Here is a 17,795-nt window from a genome sequence, read left to right on the forward strand (position 1 = left end):
GTAAAACACCAATTAGCATCGCAAACAAAAGCAGTCTTAAAGCTAATAATAGGGCTTCCGCCTTTAATTATAAATAAATAAATTTACAGTCAGGTTCCGGAGCAGAGGTTTGGAATGATCCGACATAAATTAGGCTCGGATTATTAACTTTCAATAAAATATTTATATTTAGTATTATGATAACTCAATAGAGAGAATATTTATCACGCATGTAGATCTTTTTATAGATTGTTATTCAAGCTAAGTGTATTCTAAATATCCTGTTATGTTATATAAACTCAATAAAACATAGAAATTAATTAAATTAATGAAAATAATGATCAACACTAATACTATTTCTTTATCATTTGAAGTGTATTTTTAAAAGCTTTTATTATATTTACTGTGTGTATATATATCGTTCCATTAAAATGGTTAAAACTAGTTGTTCATTTGTTCTATATTAGAAAAAATTCTATTTCTTTTCTTGAGAAGTCAGTCGTATAAGATCTCATTAAATACGTTCTTCTAATATACATATTTACACTTTTAAATAAGGATAAGCTTGTGCCAGTTTGTAGGAATGGTTTGATTTTCACGCAAAGCTACACGAGGGCTATCTGCGCCAGCCGTCCTTAATTTACCAGTGTAAAACTAGAGGGAAGGCAGCCAGTCAACACCACCTACCGCCAACGCTTGGGCTACTCTATTACCAACGAACAGTGATAGAAATTGTTTAATTTGAATATCGGTCAGAATGTTTATGTTATTATTAGATTCAGTTTTCATCAGAACATAAAACAACGCCAACTTTGCAGGAACCTTGCTTGTTTGTTATTGAGCACAATCAGTCATCGGTGCTCTGCCAACCACGGGTTCTGAAGGTATACGTCCACTGGAGGGCGCTTTGTATGATAAAATAATTTATCCATCCTGTTGGTTATTCTTTCAAGTATAAATAATATTTCCAACAAATTATTGTTTTGTTTCGCCAATAATGTGTGAGTTAAGGGGGATATATGTTGTTTTATTAAATATATTCTAACTTGTCAGGTTCGTAAGAATTTGTCTTAAATTAATGAAACTGTTCAATCTTAATAAAAAAAACTTATTATAAATTTAAATCAACTACTTTTTGTAAGTATATTTTATATTTTCTACACGAAATCTTTCACGATGTCCAAAAATGAACATAAAAGTTTCATAATTTTCTACATTAAAGCAATTTTAGTTTTTAAAAAAAACACACTAAGTTATAATTTTTTTAACCCTAACAGTACTCTTCTCGATACATTTTTTGGTCAGAAAACTGTAATTAGTTACCTTTAATTTACACCAACTGAACATGAAACTTTAGGCATAGTTTTCCTGAGGCCTTTTCAACAAAATCTATAGAAGTCTAAGGTGTCTTAGAAAATAATTTCCGAAGATAAAAGAGAAAACATTGAAAAATTACTGACATATTGGCAAAACTACTATCTTACAATATATAAGTACTTTCAGAAGCTGCTATTTAGTGTAGCTAGTATATGAGAGATTGTGTCTCAAAGTATAGGGCTGTGCAAACTGTCAATAATGCTTGCAAAAATGAAAAAAAAATGAGTGTATTATAATTACATACGAAATTATAAAGACAAAAAAATGACATGTTGAAAGTGGTGCCAAATAATTAACTATACGCTTAAAAAAGAATGTATAGGAAAATACTACAACGAACTAAACTTATTATATGTTATCTGTATGGTAACATATAATATTATTATTAATATTTCAAGATCAAAATCAATCGTGTGAAAAAAACGTAAAAAAATATTTTCGAATGTAAATCACCATAGTTGATAATTAGCGCATGCGTGTTACACATTTAATATGACTAATCGATTCTGCTATCGTAAAAGAGACTAGTTATTGTTGTGTGGCTATGTGAGGCTGTAGGAGAGAGTTGTGCGGGCACCACGAACAAGCGAAAAGCGTACCCTCGAAAATACCATTCGTGTACATGCAAACCGTATTGATCGGTCTTCCAGCTCTTCTTTGGTATCTTGATTCTATAACGTGCCCTCTAGTGTATGACTCAATCTACACAGATCATAGAAGATGTGAGCGAGAGACAAGTATCTTAGCTAACTATAGTTATCGCGTTACGATGTCTGTACCTTGACTGAAAATTTTCAGTCCGTCGTTTCGGCAGAAATAGAAGCTATTCACAAATTATAAATGTCGGTAAGTTGGAAAGAGCCTTCGTTTTTAAAGTAAGTCAGCCCTACCTTCTAGTTTCGTAGGAACTGTTGCCTCCCAGAAAAAGAACACTTAAGATTTACATGGAAGTTGTTAACATTGTAATTTTATTTGTTCTCCATAGGAATGGAAGTTTGAAGTTGTCTCCTCAAACTGTGTAATACTTTTGAAGAACCATGAAGACTTGTTTAGTATATATATGTGTGTGTGTGTGTGTGTGTTGTGGTTTCGTTACATGTATATCTACCTTACAGATTACGCTATCGTTAAAGAAACTAATGTGTGGTTTCTTTTTTTGTTTGTTTTGAATTTCGCGCAAAGCTATACGAGAGCTATCTACGCTAGCCGTCCCTAATTTAGCAGTATAAGACTAGAGAGAGGGCAGTTAGTCATCACCACCCACCGCCAACTCTTGGGCTGATCTTTTACCACTGAATAGTCGGATTGACCGTACATTATAACGCCCCCACGGCTGAAAGGGCGAGCATGTATCGTGTTGTGACGAGGATTCGAACCCGCGACCCTCAGATTACTAGTCGAACGCCTTAAGCCACCTGGCCATGCCGGGCCGAAAAGTTTGTCATGAAAAGAATTTCTATTAATAATCAGTGTTATGTTAAGTACTCATGTTTTTCATTGGTGCATAAAAACATTAAATATTCAGAAACACATAATTAAATTTGTGATATATTACAAGATCGTGTTAAAGGGCCTTAAACACGTGACTACATTAACTTTTCAGTAGTAAGAGCTCTCCAGTGGTACAGCGACATGTCTAAGGATTTATAATTCTAGAAACCGGGTTCCAACACTTCTGGTGGGCGGAGCACAAATGGCCCTTTGTGCGGCTTTTGTGCTAATAACAAACAAACAATAACCAGCGGCGTTGGAACGAGTGGAAAAGCGAGGGCGCTTCGCTAGACGTAATAATATAATTTACAGTTGTTATATTAGTTAAATATGTAAAAGGGGGCGTTACAATATTCTCGATTCCGACGCTTTCCTAAACACCCTTCGTTTCGAACAGACGTTGATGGTTCTCATAAACCACTTAAAGTGTAAGGATCCATACAACACAAGACAGCAGTTCTCATAATTTTTTTCTGCACGTATTCGCTCCAGAAGGTAACATTTTCTTTACGGAGATGCTTATATCGTATCTTTGCGTCGGTTGTGACTTATGTCATAACAGGAAAAAAGAATAATGACACACAAACAAATCAATACTGCAAATAACAGTGAGGTTACGTTGTTGTGGTGTGACTTGAGGCTGTGAGGTTACGCTGTTGTGGTGTGACTTGAGGCTGTGAGGTTACGTTGTTGTGGTGTGACTTGTGGCTGTGAAGTTACGTTGTTGTGGTGTGACTTGTGGCTGTGAGGTTACGTTGTTGTGGTGTGACTTGAGGCTGTGAGGTTACGTTGTTGTGGTGTGACTTGTGGCTGTGAGGTTACGTTGTTGTGGTGTGACTTGTGGCTGTGAGGTTACGTTGTTGTGGTGTGACTTGAGGCTGTGAGGTTACGTTGTTGTGGTGTGACTTGAGGCTCTAGTCTTGAAATGGAATCTTGAGTGTGTGACTCTATTGATCTACAGGTAGATAGGGGTGACTTATGTTCATTTTGTACCACACTATTTTTATTCAAAACATCCAGAATCATCAGCTTGTTAACCTAATATTCTTTCGAACGTCTGTCTTTGTATTCGTCATGTTCAAGACGTACAGGTCTCTAACTTAATTGTTTTATACGTTTTTGTTTTCGTTCAAGCTACACCAAAATCCTGTCAGTAGCATAAAACTAGGAAAGTTGTGGAAGAAGCAGTTTTACGTCGTCGAAAAGAATTTAATGAGAAATCCAAAGGCATAACCATGGTTATTGGAGATGAGACTGTCCATACTAGACCCAGGCTCCAGTCTTTAAGGACAATAACAAAATCGAGGTCACCCCCTGCTGTTGTCATAACAGACGATTCTGACACCTTTACTGGGATTAATCCCGCTACTTCGGACTCACTAGCTGATGAAACACAAAACGTTCCAGCTTCAACAGCCTCTAGCCCTAATACAGAACACTCCAACAGAATCCCGAAAATCAATGGAATATTTCAGTCTGGGTCCTTCAGTCGAGCTTCCATTGGATCGCTTATGTCCTGGTCTCAGGAGGGGGTTTCGGCAATACCAAATCCATCTTCTTTTGAAAGCCAGATTGACATTCATCACCTGTCAAACAACATTCAAGGTGAGTTTCAAAATCTTAAATAGTTTGTGTGTTTTGTCTGAAATATATTGGTTATGGTATCAGAGTTTAATAATTCAATATGTATTTTAGTTATTTTTGATATTATACGGAACATCAAATTTGTTAGATAAAAATGACTACGTTGGCTCAAAATTATTGGTGTGGTTTTGGTTTGTTTTTGAATTTCGCGCAAAGCTACTCGAGGGCTATCTGTGCTAGCCGCCCATAATTTAGCAGTATAAGACTAGAGGGAAGGCAGCTAGTCATCACCACCCACCGCCAACTCTTGGGCTACCCTTTTACCAATGAATAGAGAGATTGACTGTCACATTATAACGCCCACACAGCTGGAAGGGCGAGCATGTTTGGTGTGACGGGGATTCGAACCCATGGCTCTCAGATTATGAGTCGAGTGCCTTAACCACCTGGCCATGCCGGGCATATGGGTATGGTACACAAAACTTTACGTGTGATAATTATGCTTAACAATTGGAAATTCGCTAAGCGTACAAAACCTTGTCAGGTGATTTTGGATTGAGGTCCAAAAACGTCGTTAGCAGCGACAGAACTCAAGTAATCACCTGGGACAGATATACATCTAAGTTTTTTTTTTTTGTACTTCACCTGGTACATATAATTATTACTGATATTAATTGTAATTATTATTATGGCCTGTTATGGCCTAGTGACTGGGTTGCCCTACTCGCAATGGAATCGATTTGTTTTCCCTGAATATCCTTACTATTTCAACAATAGGAGTGTTATAACGTTATGGTTAATTCAACTATTCAATGATAGAAATCAGTTGAAGAATTGGTATTAGGTGTTGTTGACTGACTGTCTTCCCTCTAGTTTGTCACTGCTAAATTAGGGACGGCTAGGTGCAGATAGCTGTTGAGTATCTTTGTGTGAAATTGAAAAAAAAATAGAAGAAAAATAATAATAATTATAGAAGAATATTATTGCACAAAGGATTATGTGTTACAATGTATGTGGACTTACAACGCTAAAAACCGGGTTTCGATATCCGTGGTGGGTTAAGACGTGCGACTCGTAATCCGAAGGTCGCGGGTTCGCATCCCCGTTGCACCAAACATGCTCGCCCTTTCAGCCATGGGGGCGTTATAATGTAACGGTCATTCCTACTATTCGTTGGTAAAAGAGTAGCCCAAGAGTTGGCGGTGGGTGGTGATGACTAGCCGCTAAGTAGCTCTAGTCTTACACTGCTAAATTAGGGACGGCTATCGTAGATAGCCCTCGAGTAGCTTTGCGCGAAATTCAAAACAAACAAACAAACAAACAAACCATATATATATATATATATAATAATTCCCTTTCTTATATTTTTAAAAAGAGAGAGTGCCTTACTAATTAATAAATATATAATTTTGTGATTAATATGGAAAAAAACACCCAAAATATTTTCACACACACTCGTCAATAAATGATAGATTATTTTTGGAAACAAAAAGTTTGTACACGTAATTACTGTCTACTATATTAGACTCTCACGATAAAGACCGTTATTTAGTGTACATATCACGCGTTATGAATAATAAATACCAGTAAAATCAATGAAGTAGCCCGTAAGAGATTCTAGACAGTACAGATTATAGTGCACGCCCACATATTTCACGAAAACTGTCGGAGACGATAGTTTTTGATGTTGTCAGAAAGCAATTACGTCTGAACAGTACAATGGGAGGTTTCACATCGTGTTTGTTTCTTGTTTTTTCACGTGAGTTAGGGTTAGAAACAAAACTTGCAATGTTAAAACACCTTAATGTTTTACAGTTTGATGTGTGATGTGCTTTAATCTAGACGACATTTTATGCAACGCATGATCTGAATAGAGACCTTAAGAGTTCAAACATCTCATCCTAAATTTAGCGCTGTTGATCAAAATAGAGGCAACCAATCACCAGCTAGTATTGTCTATACAGCCAATATTAACTAAATAGTAAGTTTAATTATCTGGGTTATAACAATCAAAACAGCTGAAATATAGTATATTGTTCAGTGGCCTATCGCTAATCGAGTCTTGGACCTTCCGATTCGAAACTTGGCTCTATAATCATGAGGTCATGCTACGTTCCGCACAATATACGTTCAGTGGACATGAATTTCAAACAAAGTGCTTACTGGCAAAGTGTTTACGATATCTTCTTAAACCTTTTCAATCACTTCAGTTCTGAACTGTATACGTAGCTTTTTTTAATTAGAAGTGTAACATAATCATACATTGTTGTACAGAGGCAGTTACAATCAGTGGCTTAGAGACTTACAACGCTAGAATCAGGGTTGGTAGAGCACAGATAGCCCATTGTGTAGCTTCAAACAACAATAATACGGGTTGTTCAGCTATTCGGAAAACAAGCATGATGCATATTTTATTATTTGTGGATAAAATAACAATTCTTAACTTGCGCCATTTAATTTTGAAATGAACGTAAGCGTTTTTCGAATAACAGCACGCGCGTGTTGTCTCTTCTGTTTTAGTTCGATAGTCAGTTCAATTTCCGGTTCCGTTCTTCTGCACTAAACAGGCAACCGAGTGAAACTGGAATTCGGAAAAACAAATTTGTGATTGAAAACGGTCCAATGGACATTACCTTTCGTGGATGATTAGTTTCGTCTCGTCTAGCTTTGAAAAGGAACAAGTGGGTATTCAAGGATTTCCCCTCCTCGAGACAAAAGTTAAAAATCTAGCGTTACAATGTATAACTCATTAATTACGTTTTCATCTCTTCTTTTACTTTTCCATTTATAGTTAAATAATTAAAAGGGCGTGACTTTATATCCCTTACATTAAGCTTCTTCTTTGTGGGTATTTGGGTATGTTAATTTTAAATACCCAGGAGGGTCAGGTGCATAAGACCTCTTCCTCCAAACATTCGTTTAGTTTTTGAATTTTGCGCAAAGCTACTCAAGAACTATCTGCGTTACCGCCCTAATTTAGGAGTGTCAGACAAGAGGAAAGGCAGCTAGTCATCACCACCCACCGCTAACTCTTGGGCTAATCTTTTACAAACGAATAGTGGGATTGATCTTGACATTTTAACGCTCTCATGGCTGAAAGCGTTAGCATATTTGACGTGACAGGGTTCGAATCCGTGACCTTCAAGTTACGACTTGAGCGTCCCCTAACCATGCCGGACAAGTTGATCAATAAATAAATCAAACTCCTGGGCCGTTTTTTTAATACTAAACTTTTATTTGTTTGTTTGTTTTTAATAATAACTAAATGTTTACAGATATCAATGACTCTAGTATAATAATCCGAGTAGATTTTTTGTTTGTTTTTTAATTTCGCGCAAAGCTACACGAAGGCTAACTGTGCTAGCCGTTTCCAATTTAGCAGTGTAAGATTAGAGGGAAGGCAGGTAATCATTACCACCAACAGCTAACTCTTGGGCTACTCTTTTTACCAACGAATAGTGGGATTGACCGTCACATTATAATGCCCCCATGGCTGAAAGGGCGAGCATGTTTGGTGCGATAGGGATTCGAACCCGCAACCATCAGATTACGAATCGAACGTTTTAACCCACCTGTCCATGCCGGGTCAAGCTTAGAGTAAAACTATTAACAAAATGCGAATTGTGGACATTCATAACTAAAAAACGGTGTCACGAGTGTACTTCATTCGTAGTAGACGTCAATGATCTCTTATTTATGAACATTAAATATGAAAATGTTTTACCTTATTTCGGGAACACCAATGTAAATATGAATAGGTAAAATGGCTTACTTCCAATTCAATTGTTGAAGCTTTATAAAACAATGAAATTCGTTTTAATATAACGATCATCTTTTGTGATTCAGCCAATGTTCTTGTTTAGTTTACTTATTTCTCTAGAAAATTTGGATTGTAAGGTCTTTTAAAGTAGCCTCATTTGAGGAATACTTAATCTGATATCGTATATTTAATATTTTTAAAAAATATCTTTAAGTACAGTAGTACTTAATAGGAGGGATCGTGATGAAACAAAATGGCGGCCAAAAATTATCTGTTTGAAACCACCTTTAAAATGTTTCAATATTAACAATGACTATTTCACAGTATTGGATTAGAAAAACTGAAAGTTATTGTTCTTATAACGTTGCCTGTATCGCTATATGTATATTTATGGAGTGAATCAAAATTTCATAATTTCAACGAATTTTCATCTAATTAAATAAGTAAGTGACTTTTCCAGACAAGTACCCAGGAAAAATAACGAACCTTTCATCCTAACTGCTGAGGTATGAGATCAAAATGATTACTCCAAAAGAATAGTAGTAGTGTATATATATAACGGATGTTGTTCTACTTTGAGCACATAACTGGATTTGAGGGTTGGTTGGAAGGGATGCTGATGAATAATACAATCGGACGGATCTGGCATACGCGTGATCATACTTGGATTTGCTGGCGCACAAAGATGTAGCTAATAAAAAAGAAGAATAACAAAACAAGTAAACTTTTATAAATACAAGTGGTATTTGGTATATACGTAACGTATAATAAATACTGAGAAAAAGTATTGAAATAAGAAAGTTAAACATACAAGAACAGTGTTTATGTTAATCTGAGTCAAAACAGGGATCAATTTTTATTTTTATAGTTTGGTTTGTTTTGAATTTCGCGCAAAGCTACACGAGGGCTATCTGCGCTAGCCGTCCCTAATTTAGTAATGTAAGACTAGAGAGAAGGCAGCTAGTCATGACCACCCACCGCCAACTCTTGAGCTACTCTTTTACTAACGAATAGTGGGATTGATCGTCACATTATGACGTCCCCACGGCTGAAAGGGCGAGCATATTTGGTGTCACGGGGATTCGAACCCGCGACCCTCGGATTACGATTCGAGTATCTCAACCGCCTTTCTTGTTTTAACGCTTCTGTAACATTAAAATTTTCTATGCTACTATAGTTAGATAAGATACGTATATATTATTCTCTACTTATGTTTATGAAATTTAATTTTTTATTGTACTTGTTTGTTTCCTTTTCATTAATCTAAATTAGGTTCATGTTTTACTTCTATGCCATATACTCCAGTGGATCCTACGAGAATTCGTTCTGTGCAAACCAAATTAATTTCATTTTCAAAGCCTCAACTAAACATAGACTTGTTATAAAATACTTGAGCAAGGGTTAACATTTTAAAACAAACTAGATTTGAAACAAGAGCTGTTCTGCTTTCTCTCTGCATTTTATTTTTATTAGGCTATCTGTGCTCTGCCCACCACGGGTATCGATACCCGATTTCTAGCTTTGTAAGTCCGCAAAAATACTGCTGTATCACTGGGGTGCTTACTTATACCAGTAGTAACATAAAAAACGTCCCTGAGTGGGACAGCAATATGACTTCGGATTTACAAATCAGGGATTTGATTCCCCTCGGTGGATACAGCAGGTGGCTCGATGCGGTTTTGCCACAAGAAAACACATACACGTGAACGTAAAATGACCACACTTCTCCCCGAATTACAAAGGACCCTCTTTGAACAAGATCCTTCGTTATCCCAAATTGTTTCTGAAACTGAGCCAAGCAGATTCGCAGTCAGATAAACCCTCACTGGTAGTGCCTGTGCCACACTTGGTTCTTCTGATAGATGAGAGGAGATACGAACACAGTTTCAAACATCACACCTGGAGGATCCCGAGAAGAGTTAGTTGTTATTTTGAATTTCGCGCAAAGCTACTCGAGGGTTATCTGCGCTAGCCGTGTAAGACTAGAGGGAAGGCAGCTAGTCATCACCACCCACCGCCAACTCTTGGGCTACTCTTTTACCTACAGATAGTGGAATTGACCGTCACATTATAACGCCCCCACGGCTGAAAGGGCGAGCATGTTTGGTGCGACCGGGATTCGAACCCGCGACTCTCGGATTACGAGTCGAGCGCCTTAACGCCATGCCGGGCCTCCCGAGAAGAGACAGGAACACAAAATCTCATGGCATATTTGGGTTCAGCGACTGTCCCCATCATGCCTGAGGGACATTCCGGGGGTGTTTAATCCACCATATAGATAAATCATCCTTTTCCTCCAGAGCTCCCGTGAACTCGTCTGCCAAGTTTGGTGTTGCTAGCTCCAAACTTATGGAAGACAAACAAATTCTCTTAAAGACAATGCAAATTGATATAGAATTCAAGTAAAATATTTATGAATATAAGGAATGGATGCATCATATTGAGATGCAAGAGAAATAGAATCATAAAGAATACATATAAGTAATGTTCATGCCCCCCTTCCCCTTGTCCCAGTATGTCTGCGGAGTCGTTGTGGGCAGAGCACAGATAGCCTATTGTGAAGCTTTATGCTTAACGACAAACAAGTAATGTTCACTGTCCTTGTAAAACATTTTTATTTGGTTCCACTCTAATTATATCGAATTATTTCAACAAAGAGCAGTACCTTTTGAAAGAGCTGCTGTTAAAACCATTTTTTAAATTTTATTTTATGTATTATTTTCTACCTGTATTGCTTCTATTTCATAAACCGGTTAAGGCGCTCGACTCGAAATCCGAGGGTTGTGGGTTCGAAATCCCGTCGCACCAAAAATACTCGCCCTTTCAGCCGTTGGAGGGTTATAATGTGATGGTCAATCCCCTATTCTTTAGGTAAAAAAGTAGCCTAAGAGTTGGCGGTGAGTGGTGATGACTAGCTGCCTTCCCTCTAGTCTTACAAAGTTAACTTAGGGACGGCTAGCGCAGATAGTCCTGGTGTTGCTTTGCGCGAAATTCAAAACAAATCAGGAAATGATTGTTTTGTTTACGGAAAGAGGGCGCTAAGACGTCATGATTATATCAATCACCAAGAAACGTCTCTACCTCTTTTTTTGTAATTTGAATTAATAAGTTCGACTTTTATACGTTTTTGTAACATACACAAAATATATTTTATGATTAGAAATACAAATTTCGCAGCTTAAAAAAAAACAAAGAAAAGAAATTACATTTTTCAGATGAAAGTAGTATTTGGAAACTAAAATTTTAGTGAATTTAATAACTTTAAAGATAAGTTAATAATTCATTCCTTTATCTAACATTTTTTTACGTGTCCTACATTGGAATACAATATTTTTTCACATGTTATTTATGGCTTATATTTGTTTGTTTGTTATACGAAAAGCTGATATATTTTAAGTATCTTGGTTTGGTCAGGCACAGAGCTTCACAGTGCACTACCTTGTTATGTCCACCGCAGGTATCGAATCTCAAATTTTAGGTTTATGCTGAGATTTTTTTTAACTACCTTGTTGTTGTTTTTTTTTTTTTTTGTTAGGCACGGAGGTGCTTAATGTTATGTTCACAAATGGGATCAAATGTCCAGAATTTTAGGTTTATAAACCATTAAGCCTACTGTTGAACGATAAGGCCGGTTGTTACTAGAGCAAATGTTTAAATCGTGAAATTTATATCTTATTACAAACTTTGTAAAATGCTGATAAAATCTTTAGGAAAGCATTTTTACTTCTGAGACATGAAAGAACACTCACGTTTTGTTTTATAATGTTATTCAAAAGTATTCGTTTTAATGTTCCAATAGACTTGGTGTTCTTAGAACATGGTCGATTGTACGACCATTAGTAGAAATTGGCTACTTAGAAACTTTTTAAGAAACATAAAATGGAATGATGCAGAATAAAAAAATAATTTAAATATTTGAGAATACTCTTTATACCACTTGGTTTTCTATTCTTTGTCTATATGCTTATTTAATAAAAAAAAAAGTTTCCGTGTTTATATGAAACAATGAACTACAATACGTTTATGTTATTCTTTTGTTGTTAAGTATAACAACTGTACAATGGGCCACTAGTGCGGAACCCATCACAGAATAGTTTTGTTATTGGTACACTAATTTTTAGATAAGTAAGAAAAACGATTTCACATAATAGGTAGGCTACCCATTCATCTGTGACTTACAAACTCGATAAACGTCTTTAAACAAACTGGAAAAACTGATCGGTTTTGGAAGTAATTTCTCCACTCCTTAAGATGAATTTGTGGCGCTAATTAATTATCAACCAGTCGAGTTCTAAGAGAGGCCTAGTTTAAAAATTCAACAAACTAATCCAAAATAGTCTTACAAATGACTCGCTGTTGAATTTCTTACCATATTAATTTTACCTATAAGTACAAAGTATTTTGCTTTTCTAAGTCATTTTTGTCATGTCTACACCTCAAGATACACTGCTTGTTTTTACCACTTACTGTAACGAAATTACGTTGTATCTTAGTGGATTTGATAATTTTAATGGACTGCAATGGCCTGTTGAATGAAAGAGAGGTCTTTGTAACATTTCAGGAAATTACGTTAAACAGTTTCGATAGTACAAAGTTTGTTGTTGCTTGACGTAAGATGATTAGGTTGTATATATTGGACAGTTTGTTTTAATATTAAAGTCGTGGCTATAGTAGATTTTACGTTTTTGGAAAACAATGATAAGAACAAAACAGAAATATGAAGAGATTCGTTACTTTCTAAAGTTTATATTTTTTTGAATTTTGCGCAAAGTTACACCAGGACAATCTGCGCTAGTTATCTCACATTCAGAAGTGTAAGATAAAAGGGAAAACAGCTAATCATCACCACCAATCACCAACTTTGAGGATACTTATTTACCACCGAATAGTGAGATTGACCGACACATTATAAAGCCCCTACGACTGAAAAAGCGAACATGTTTGTTATAACAGGGATTCGAACCCGCAACCCTCGGTTTACGAATCGAGTGTTCCAACCATCTGGACATGCTGGGCGTGCTTTAAAATGTATTCTCATTTCAAGATCCTTTAGGCCGTTAAAATATCCTTAATAATTTTTAATGACCAAGAAAGAACCTTTGTTGGATTCCATTGGGTAACAACATTAACAATATTATTGATTCTCGTGATCAATTATCCTCATCAAAAGTAAGTGATGTGAACAAATACGTGACTTATAAGACCGTTTCTGTATGTCAAAAATGATAAATCCTAAGTTGTTTTTTCGGTATCATTAGCCAGACTATTTCTATGTAAAAGTTATAAATCATAGTTGGAAGGAAAGAATGTTGTGAAAACCTAATCGTTTTCATTCTAATTTGTCAAGCGGTTGACAAATTATCAAAGCATATCGTATTACGTAAGACAAAATTAACACGCCAATGACGACGAAGCTAAGACGCTCTTTGAAACCGCAAAAAAACGTTGTCGTTAAAACAAAAAGTAAGTTACTATTTTAAGTATCTTATGTGCGTTTATTTAAGTGATCCATTTCAACGGACTCCTGGCGGTTCAACGATGACACTGAAATTCATGTTTGGCAAAATACAGATAGTCTGTTGATTGGGCCCTCCAGTGGCACAGCGGTATGTCTGCGCACTCACACCACTAGAAACCGGGTTTTCATACCCGTGGTGAGCAGAACACAGATAACTATTTGTGTAGATTTGTGCTCAATTCCAAACAAACAATCAACGACCGTAAGTTTTTCAATATTAAATTTAACTCCTTATAAATAATAAATAATGTTACCTTAGGATAATTCACCCAGAATTTAAGTTTAACCTGTTGATTATATCTCAAGTTAGGATAATTCACCCAAATTCCAGGTTGATTTGTCTTTACGTTATTAGTGCGCTATTTATTTCTTAGCATGTAATTGTTGTGAGTCCCATAGTGTTTGTTATTTTGTTGAATTTCGCGCAAAGCTACACGAGGGCTCTCTGCGCTAGCCGTCCGAAATTTAGCACAAGGAAGGAAGTTAGTTATCATCACCAACCGCCAACTCATGGCTACTGTTATACAAACGAATAGTGAGATTGACCGTAACATTATAAAGCCGTCATGGCTGAAAGTGCGAGCATGTTTGGTGTAACGGGGATTCGAACCCGCGACCTTCTCATTACGAGTTGAGCGCCCAAACTACCTGGCCATGTGAGTCAGCAATAAGTTTCTGGACTTAACTGCTGGAGTCCGGAGTTCTAGTCCTCGCAGTGGGCAGAGATCCCATTGTGTAGTTTCGCGCTAGAAATCAAGCAAATAATTACCATAAAAATCCCTAAACTGACAACTTATACACAAATGATTAAAGCAGCTGGCTTGTATTTATGGACTTGTCAGTGACGTAAATCATGCACTGAGTGACATCATTTGTTATTCTTATAGGAGTCATACATCCAAACACTACAACTTTACTGTTTGTACCGTTTCTACTTTTCTTGGCACAAAGCAAACGAGTCGAAAAAAAGAGCCTAAGTGACGTCAGAGATAAAATTGTTGGATTTACATTTCTTTACTAACGATAATATTCCTGGTGGTCATAAGATAAACTAAAAAGGCTATATTATACTTAATACTCTTGGTTTATCGGGTTTCAGTACGATCATTTGGTTACATAATTAGTTTAAATAATGAATTTTACTCGTTGTTTAACCACCAGGTAGAGATAAGGTTTCAGTGTAGAGACCACCAGTACTGCTCAACGTTATTAAAACTAATTTCATCTTATATTTTTCATTCGAAATTTGCTTATATAAAAGATCGAAATCTGATTATTTTTGGTCCTTTAAAAACACGATCCTTGATTTTAAATACGTTGTTTACATCAAATTATTAACCCTTGGTTTCAATCAAGTTGCTTATAGTTTTTGGTTTCTTGTTGGCATAGGCTATATCCCTTCGAGCTCACATCTTGACACATTTTTTTGGATAAAATGATGCTAGAAACTATTGTTTGTGACTTTCTCTGCTAAAAATACCTGACTTGCCGTAAAATAAATATTGGCAAATACGTTTCGTATATTATATATTTTATAAATGTATTAAATATCAAATAATTACAAATGACTTGCCTTCTTAAGAGTAGCAGCTCAGCAGTACGTCTACGGACTGAAACGCTAGAAATCGGGTTTTTGATATCCGTGGTGGGCAGAGCACGAATAGCCCATTATGTACCTTTCTGATTAACTTCAAACAAAACAGTACGCAGTATATATATAATAGTATCCCCTTCTTCGGACTTACAATGCTAAAAGCCAAGGTTCGATTCCAGTCGGTGGACACAGTAGATAGCTCATTAAAGGGTTTGTTATAACAAAACGCACAACTAGAAACATTAAGTTGTGAATAGCGTATTACTGTGTCGGTAAAATTTCTTTATCAATAAAAAAAATGACAGTTTGAAAGAGTGACGCGAAAGAATGCTATTGGTTAAAGACCAATTATTTTAAGCAACTAAGCTAATACTTCCTGAAAGTTTCGATTCTATTTACTCTTCATTGGTTATTAAAAAGACGATCTATGACAATCAGTTTGAATGTCTTGAGATTTCTTCGTTTCCATCCTATGACGAACTGAGTGTGATCTACTACCTAATATGTCCGGAATGTGAATCCAAGAACCCATGGTACCGCGTCCCGATGTTGCAAAAGTACCCTCTACACTTTTGGCCTTAGGTGCGTTATAGGAGTAACAGTTAAATCCCTGAGTTTGATTAGGGTAGACAAATATTAGTTATGGTGTATTATGTTCACTAGCCCTTTATTCCTTTTAAGTCCAAATTTAGAGGGAGCGAACGCAGATAGCCCTGTGGTGTTTATATGAAGCGTTTTAGCCGTAGAAAGTTTCTTTTTTGTTGTTATTAACTTTACAAGATTCGTCAAACTTTTACGGACATTATAGGATTCAAAATACTGAACCTCTATAGTAAGTCACTGCAGTTACTCACTCTTCCCGAAAGTGATCAATGTTCAGTGACGTCACACCGCTTACGAAAACGCCTGACGGTGTCAGAATGCAGTTTTGTGTTTCACGTGACTTTGTTTCGGTTGCATTTAAGTTTTAATATCATTCTAATATAACTTACTCAACCATCTGTAGCTGCTGTAACCTTCAACTTTGAAACCTGTGGCGTCTATTTATCTGTTAAGTAGTGCAATATCAGTGGTACATTAATGTAACGTATTCATTCGTATTCTCGAAAAACATCAACGTATGTGTTTGAGAAAAATCAATACAAGGGTACATAAGGATGCGACAAGAATACAGCATAATCAATTTACAGACAGTTAGTTTCTGCTTTCTATATTCTTGTGTTACCATGAAAACTAAAACTGTAAGTCAGCCAATAAGTTCGCTATAACAATTCTTTGATGACGCACATACTCATATTTCCAAAAAACAGCACGAAATAAGAAATGGTTTAGTTAATGAAAAAAAATGTATTTTGTATTTTTAGAATTATAAATAAAAATCTTAGTTATGTATGACACATAAAAAGAATAATAAACATTTGATACGACCTTACGTATACCATGCCGCTCGCGTACACACAAATTGGAGCATATACGTTAACCTAGGCAAACCGGAAAGACAGGCCTAAGATCTTATACTATGTATACTATATCGATAACGTAACCCTAAAGACACAGGAGTTTTATCTATTCAAGTTTATTTAGCTTATCCCCAAGTGGACCTAAAAGTTAGATTTGATTTGTAAATAATTTAATATCACATGCAGAACTCTAGAAGAATCTAAAGAAACAAGCTTGGTTTGTTATAATTTAGATATCATTTGAATTACATAACCCTAAAGTAACCAAAATATCACACCTGTATGTGAGTTTGTTTAGGGCTAGTTTACTTACTGTACTTTTACATAACTCTAAGCAAACCACGAAGACAGCATATTAAAACCTAAGCCTTTTAACGTTTAACAAAACTTATTAATTAATATTAACCAGTGATACCAAAATTTTAAATCACAAAATCATCTCGATTATCGCCATTTTAGGCAGAGTCGTTTACTCAAGTGGAAACAGTAACAGAATAAAGATAAAACAACAACCCAGGTTGACAGATAATGAACATTATTTACGGTTTTCAGCGCAATTGTAGAATTCGATGATAACGCCACTTTTTCATGTATATATAATATTTATTTCGACTCCGTTTTTCTAAAAACTCTAAATTAATATATCCTGAAATAATAATTTTAAGTTTTAAATCAAAATAGTTTTTTAATGGTTTGTCAAAACATAATTCAATACAACAACTGTTTTCTTTAACTATTCTTATAATTGTGTTCTAAATCCCTGAAAGAACTAATTAAGGTCGGTATGGCGCTCGACTCGTAATTTGAAGGTCGCGAATTCGAATCTCCGTCACACCAAACATGCTCGCCCTTTCAGTCGTGGAGGCATTATAATGTAACGATTAATTACACTATCCGTTGGTAAAAGAATAGCCTAAAAGTTGGAAGTGAGTGATGATGACTAGTTGTCTTCCCTCTAGTCTCACACTGCTAAATTAGAGACATCTTGCGCAGATAGCCCACGCGTAGCTTGGCGCGAAAATTCAAAATAAA

At 35.9% G+C, this 17,795-nt stretch overlaps 1 protein-coding gene across 1 annotated transcript in view; it reads left to right on the forward strand.

The window, feature by feature from the left end:
• Nucleotides 1-1,903: 1,903 nt before the first annotated feature.
• Nucleotides 1,904-17,795, forward strand: part of LOC143246625 (solute carrier family 35 member F3-like) — a 50,883-nt gene continuing 34,991 nt past the window's right edge. The window contains exons 1-2 of the mRNA XM_076493663.1: nt 1,904-2,202; nt 3,982-4,452. Coding sequence (XP_076349778.1) covers nt 4,083-4,452 — 370 coding nt within the window. The 5' untranslated portion in view covers nt 1,904-2,202; nt 3,982-4,082. The remainder of the gene's footprint in view (nt 2,203-3,981; nt 4,453-17,795) is intronic.

The sequence above is a fragment of the Tachypleus tridentatus genome, chromosome 3 (assembly GCF_004210375.1).
Source record: "Tachypleus tridentatus isolate NWPU-2018 chromosome 3, ASM421037v1, whole genome shotgun sequence".
NCBI lineage: Eukaryota > Metazoa > Arthropoda > Merostomata > Xiphosura > Limulidae > Tachypleus > Tachypleus tridentatus.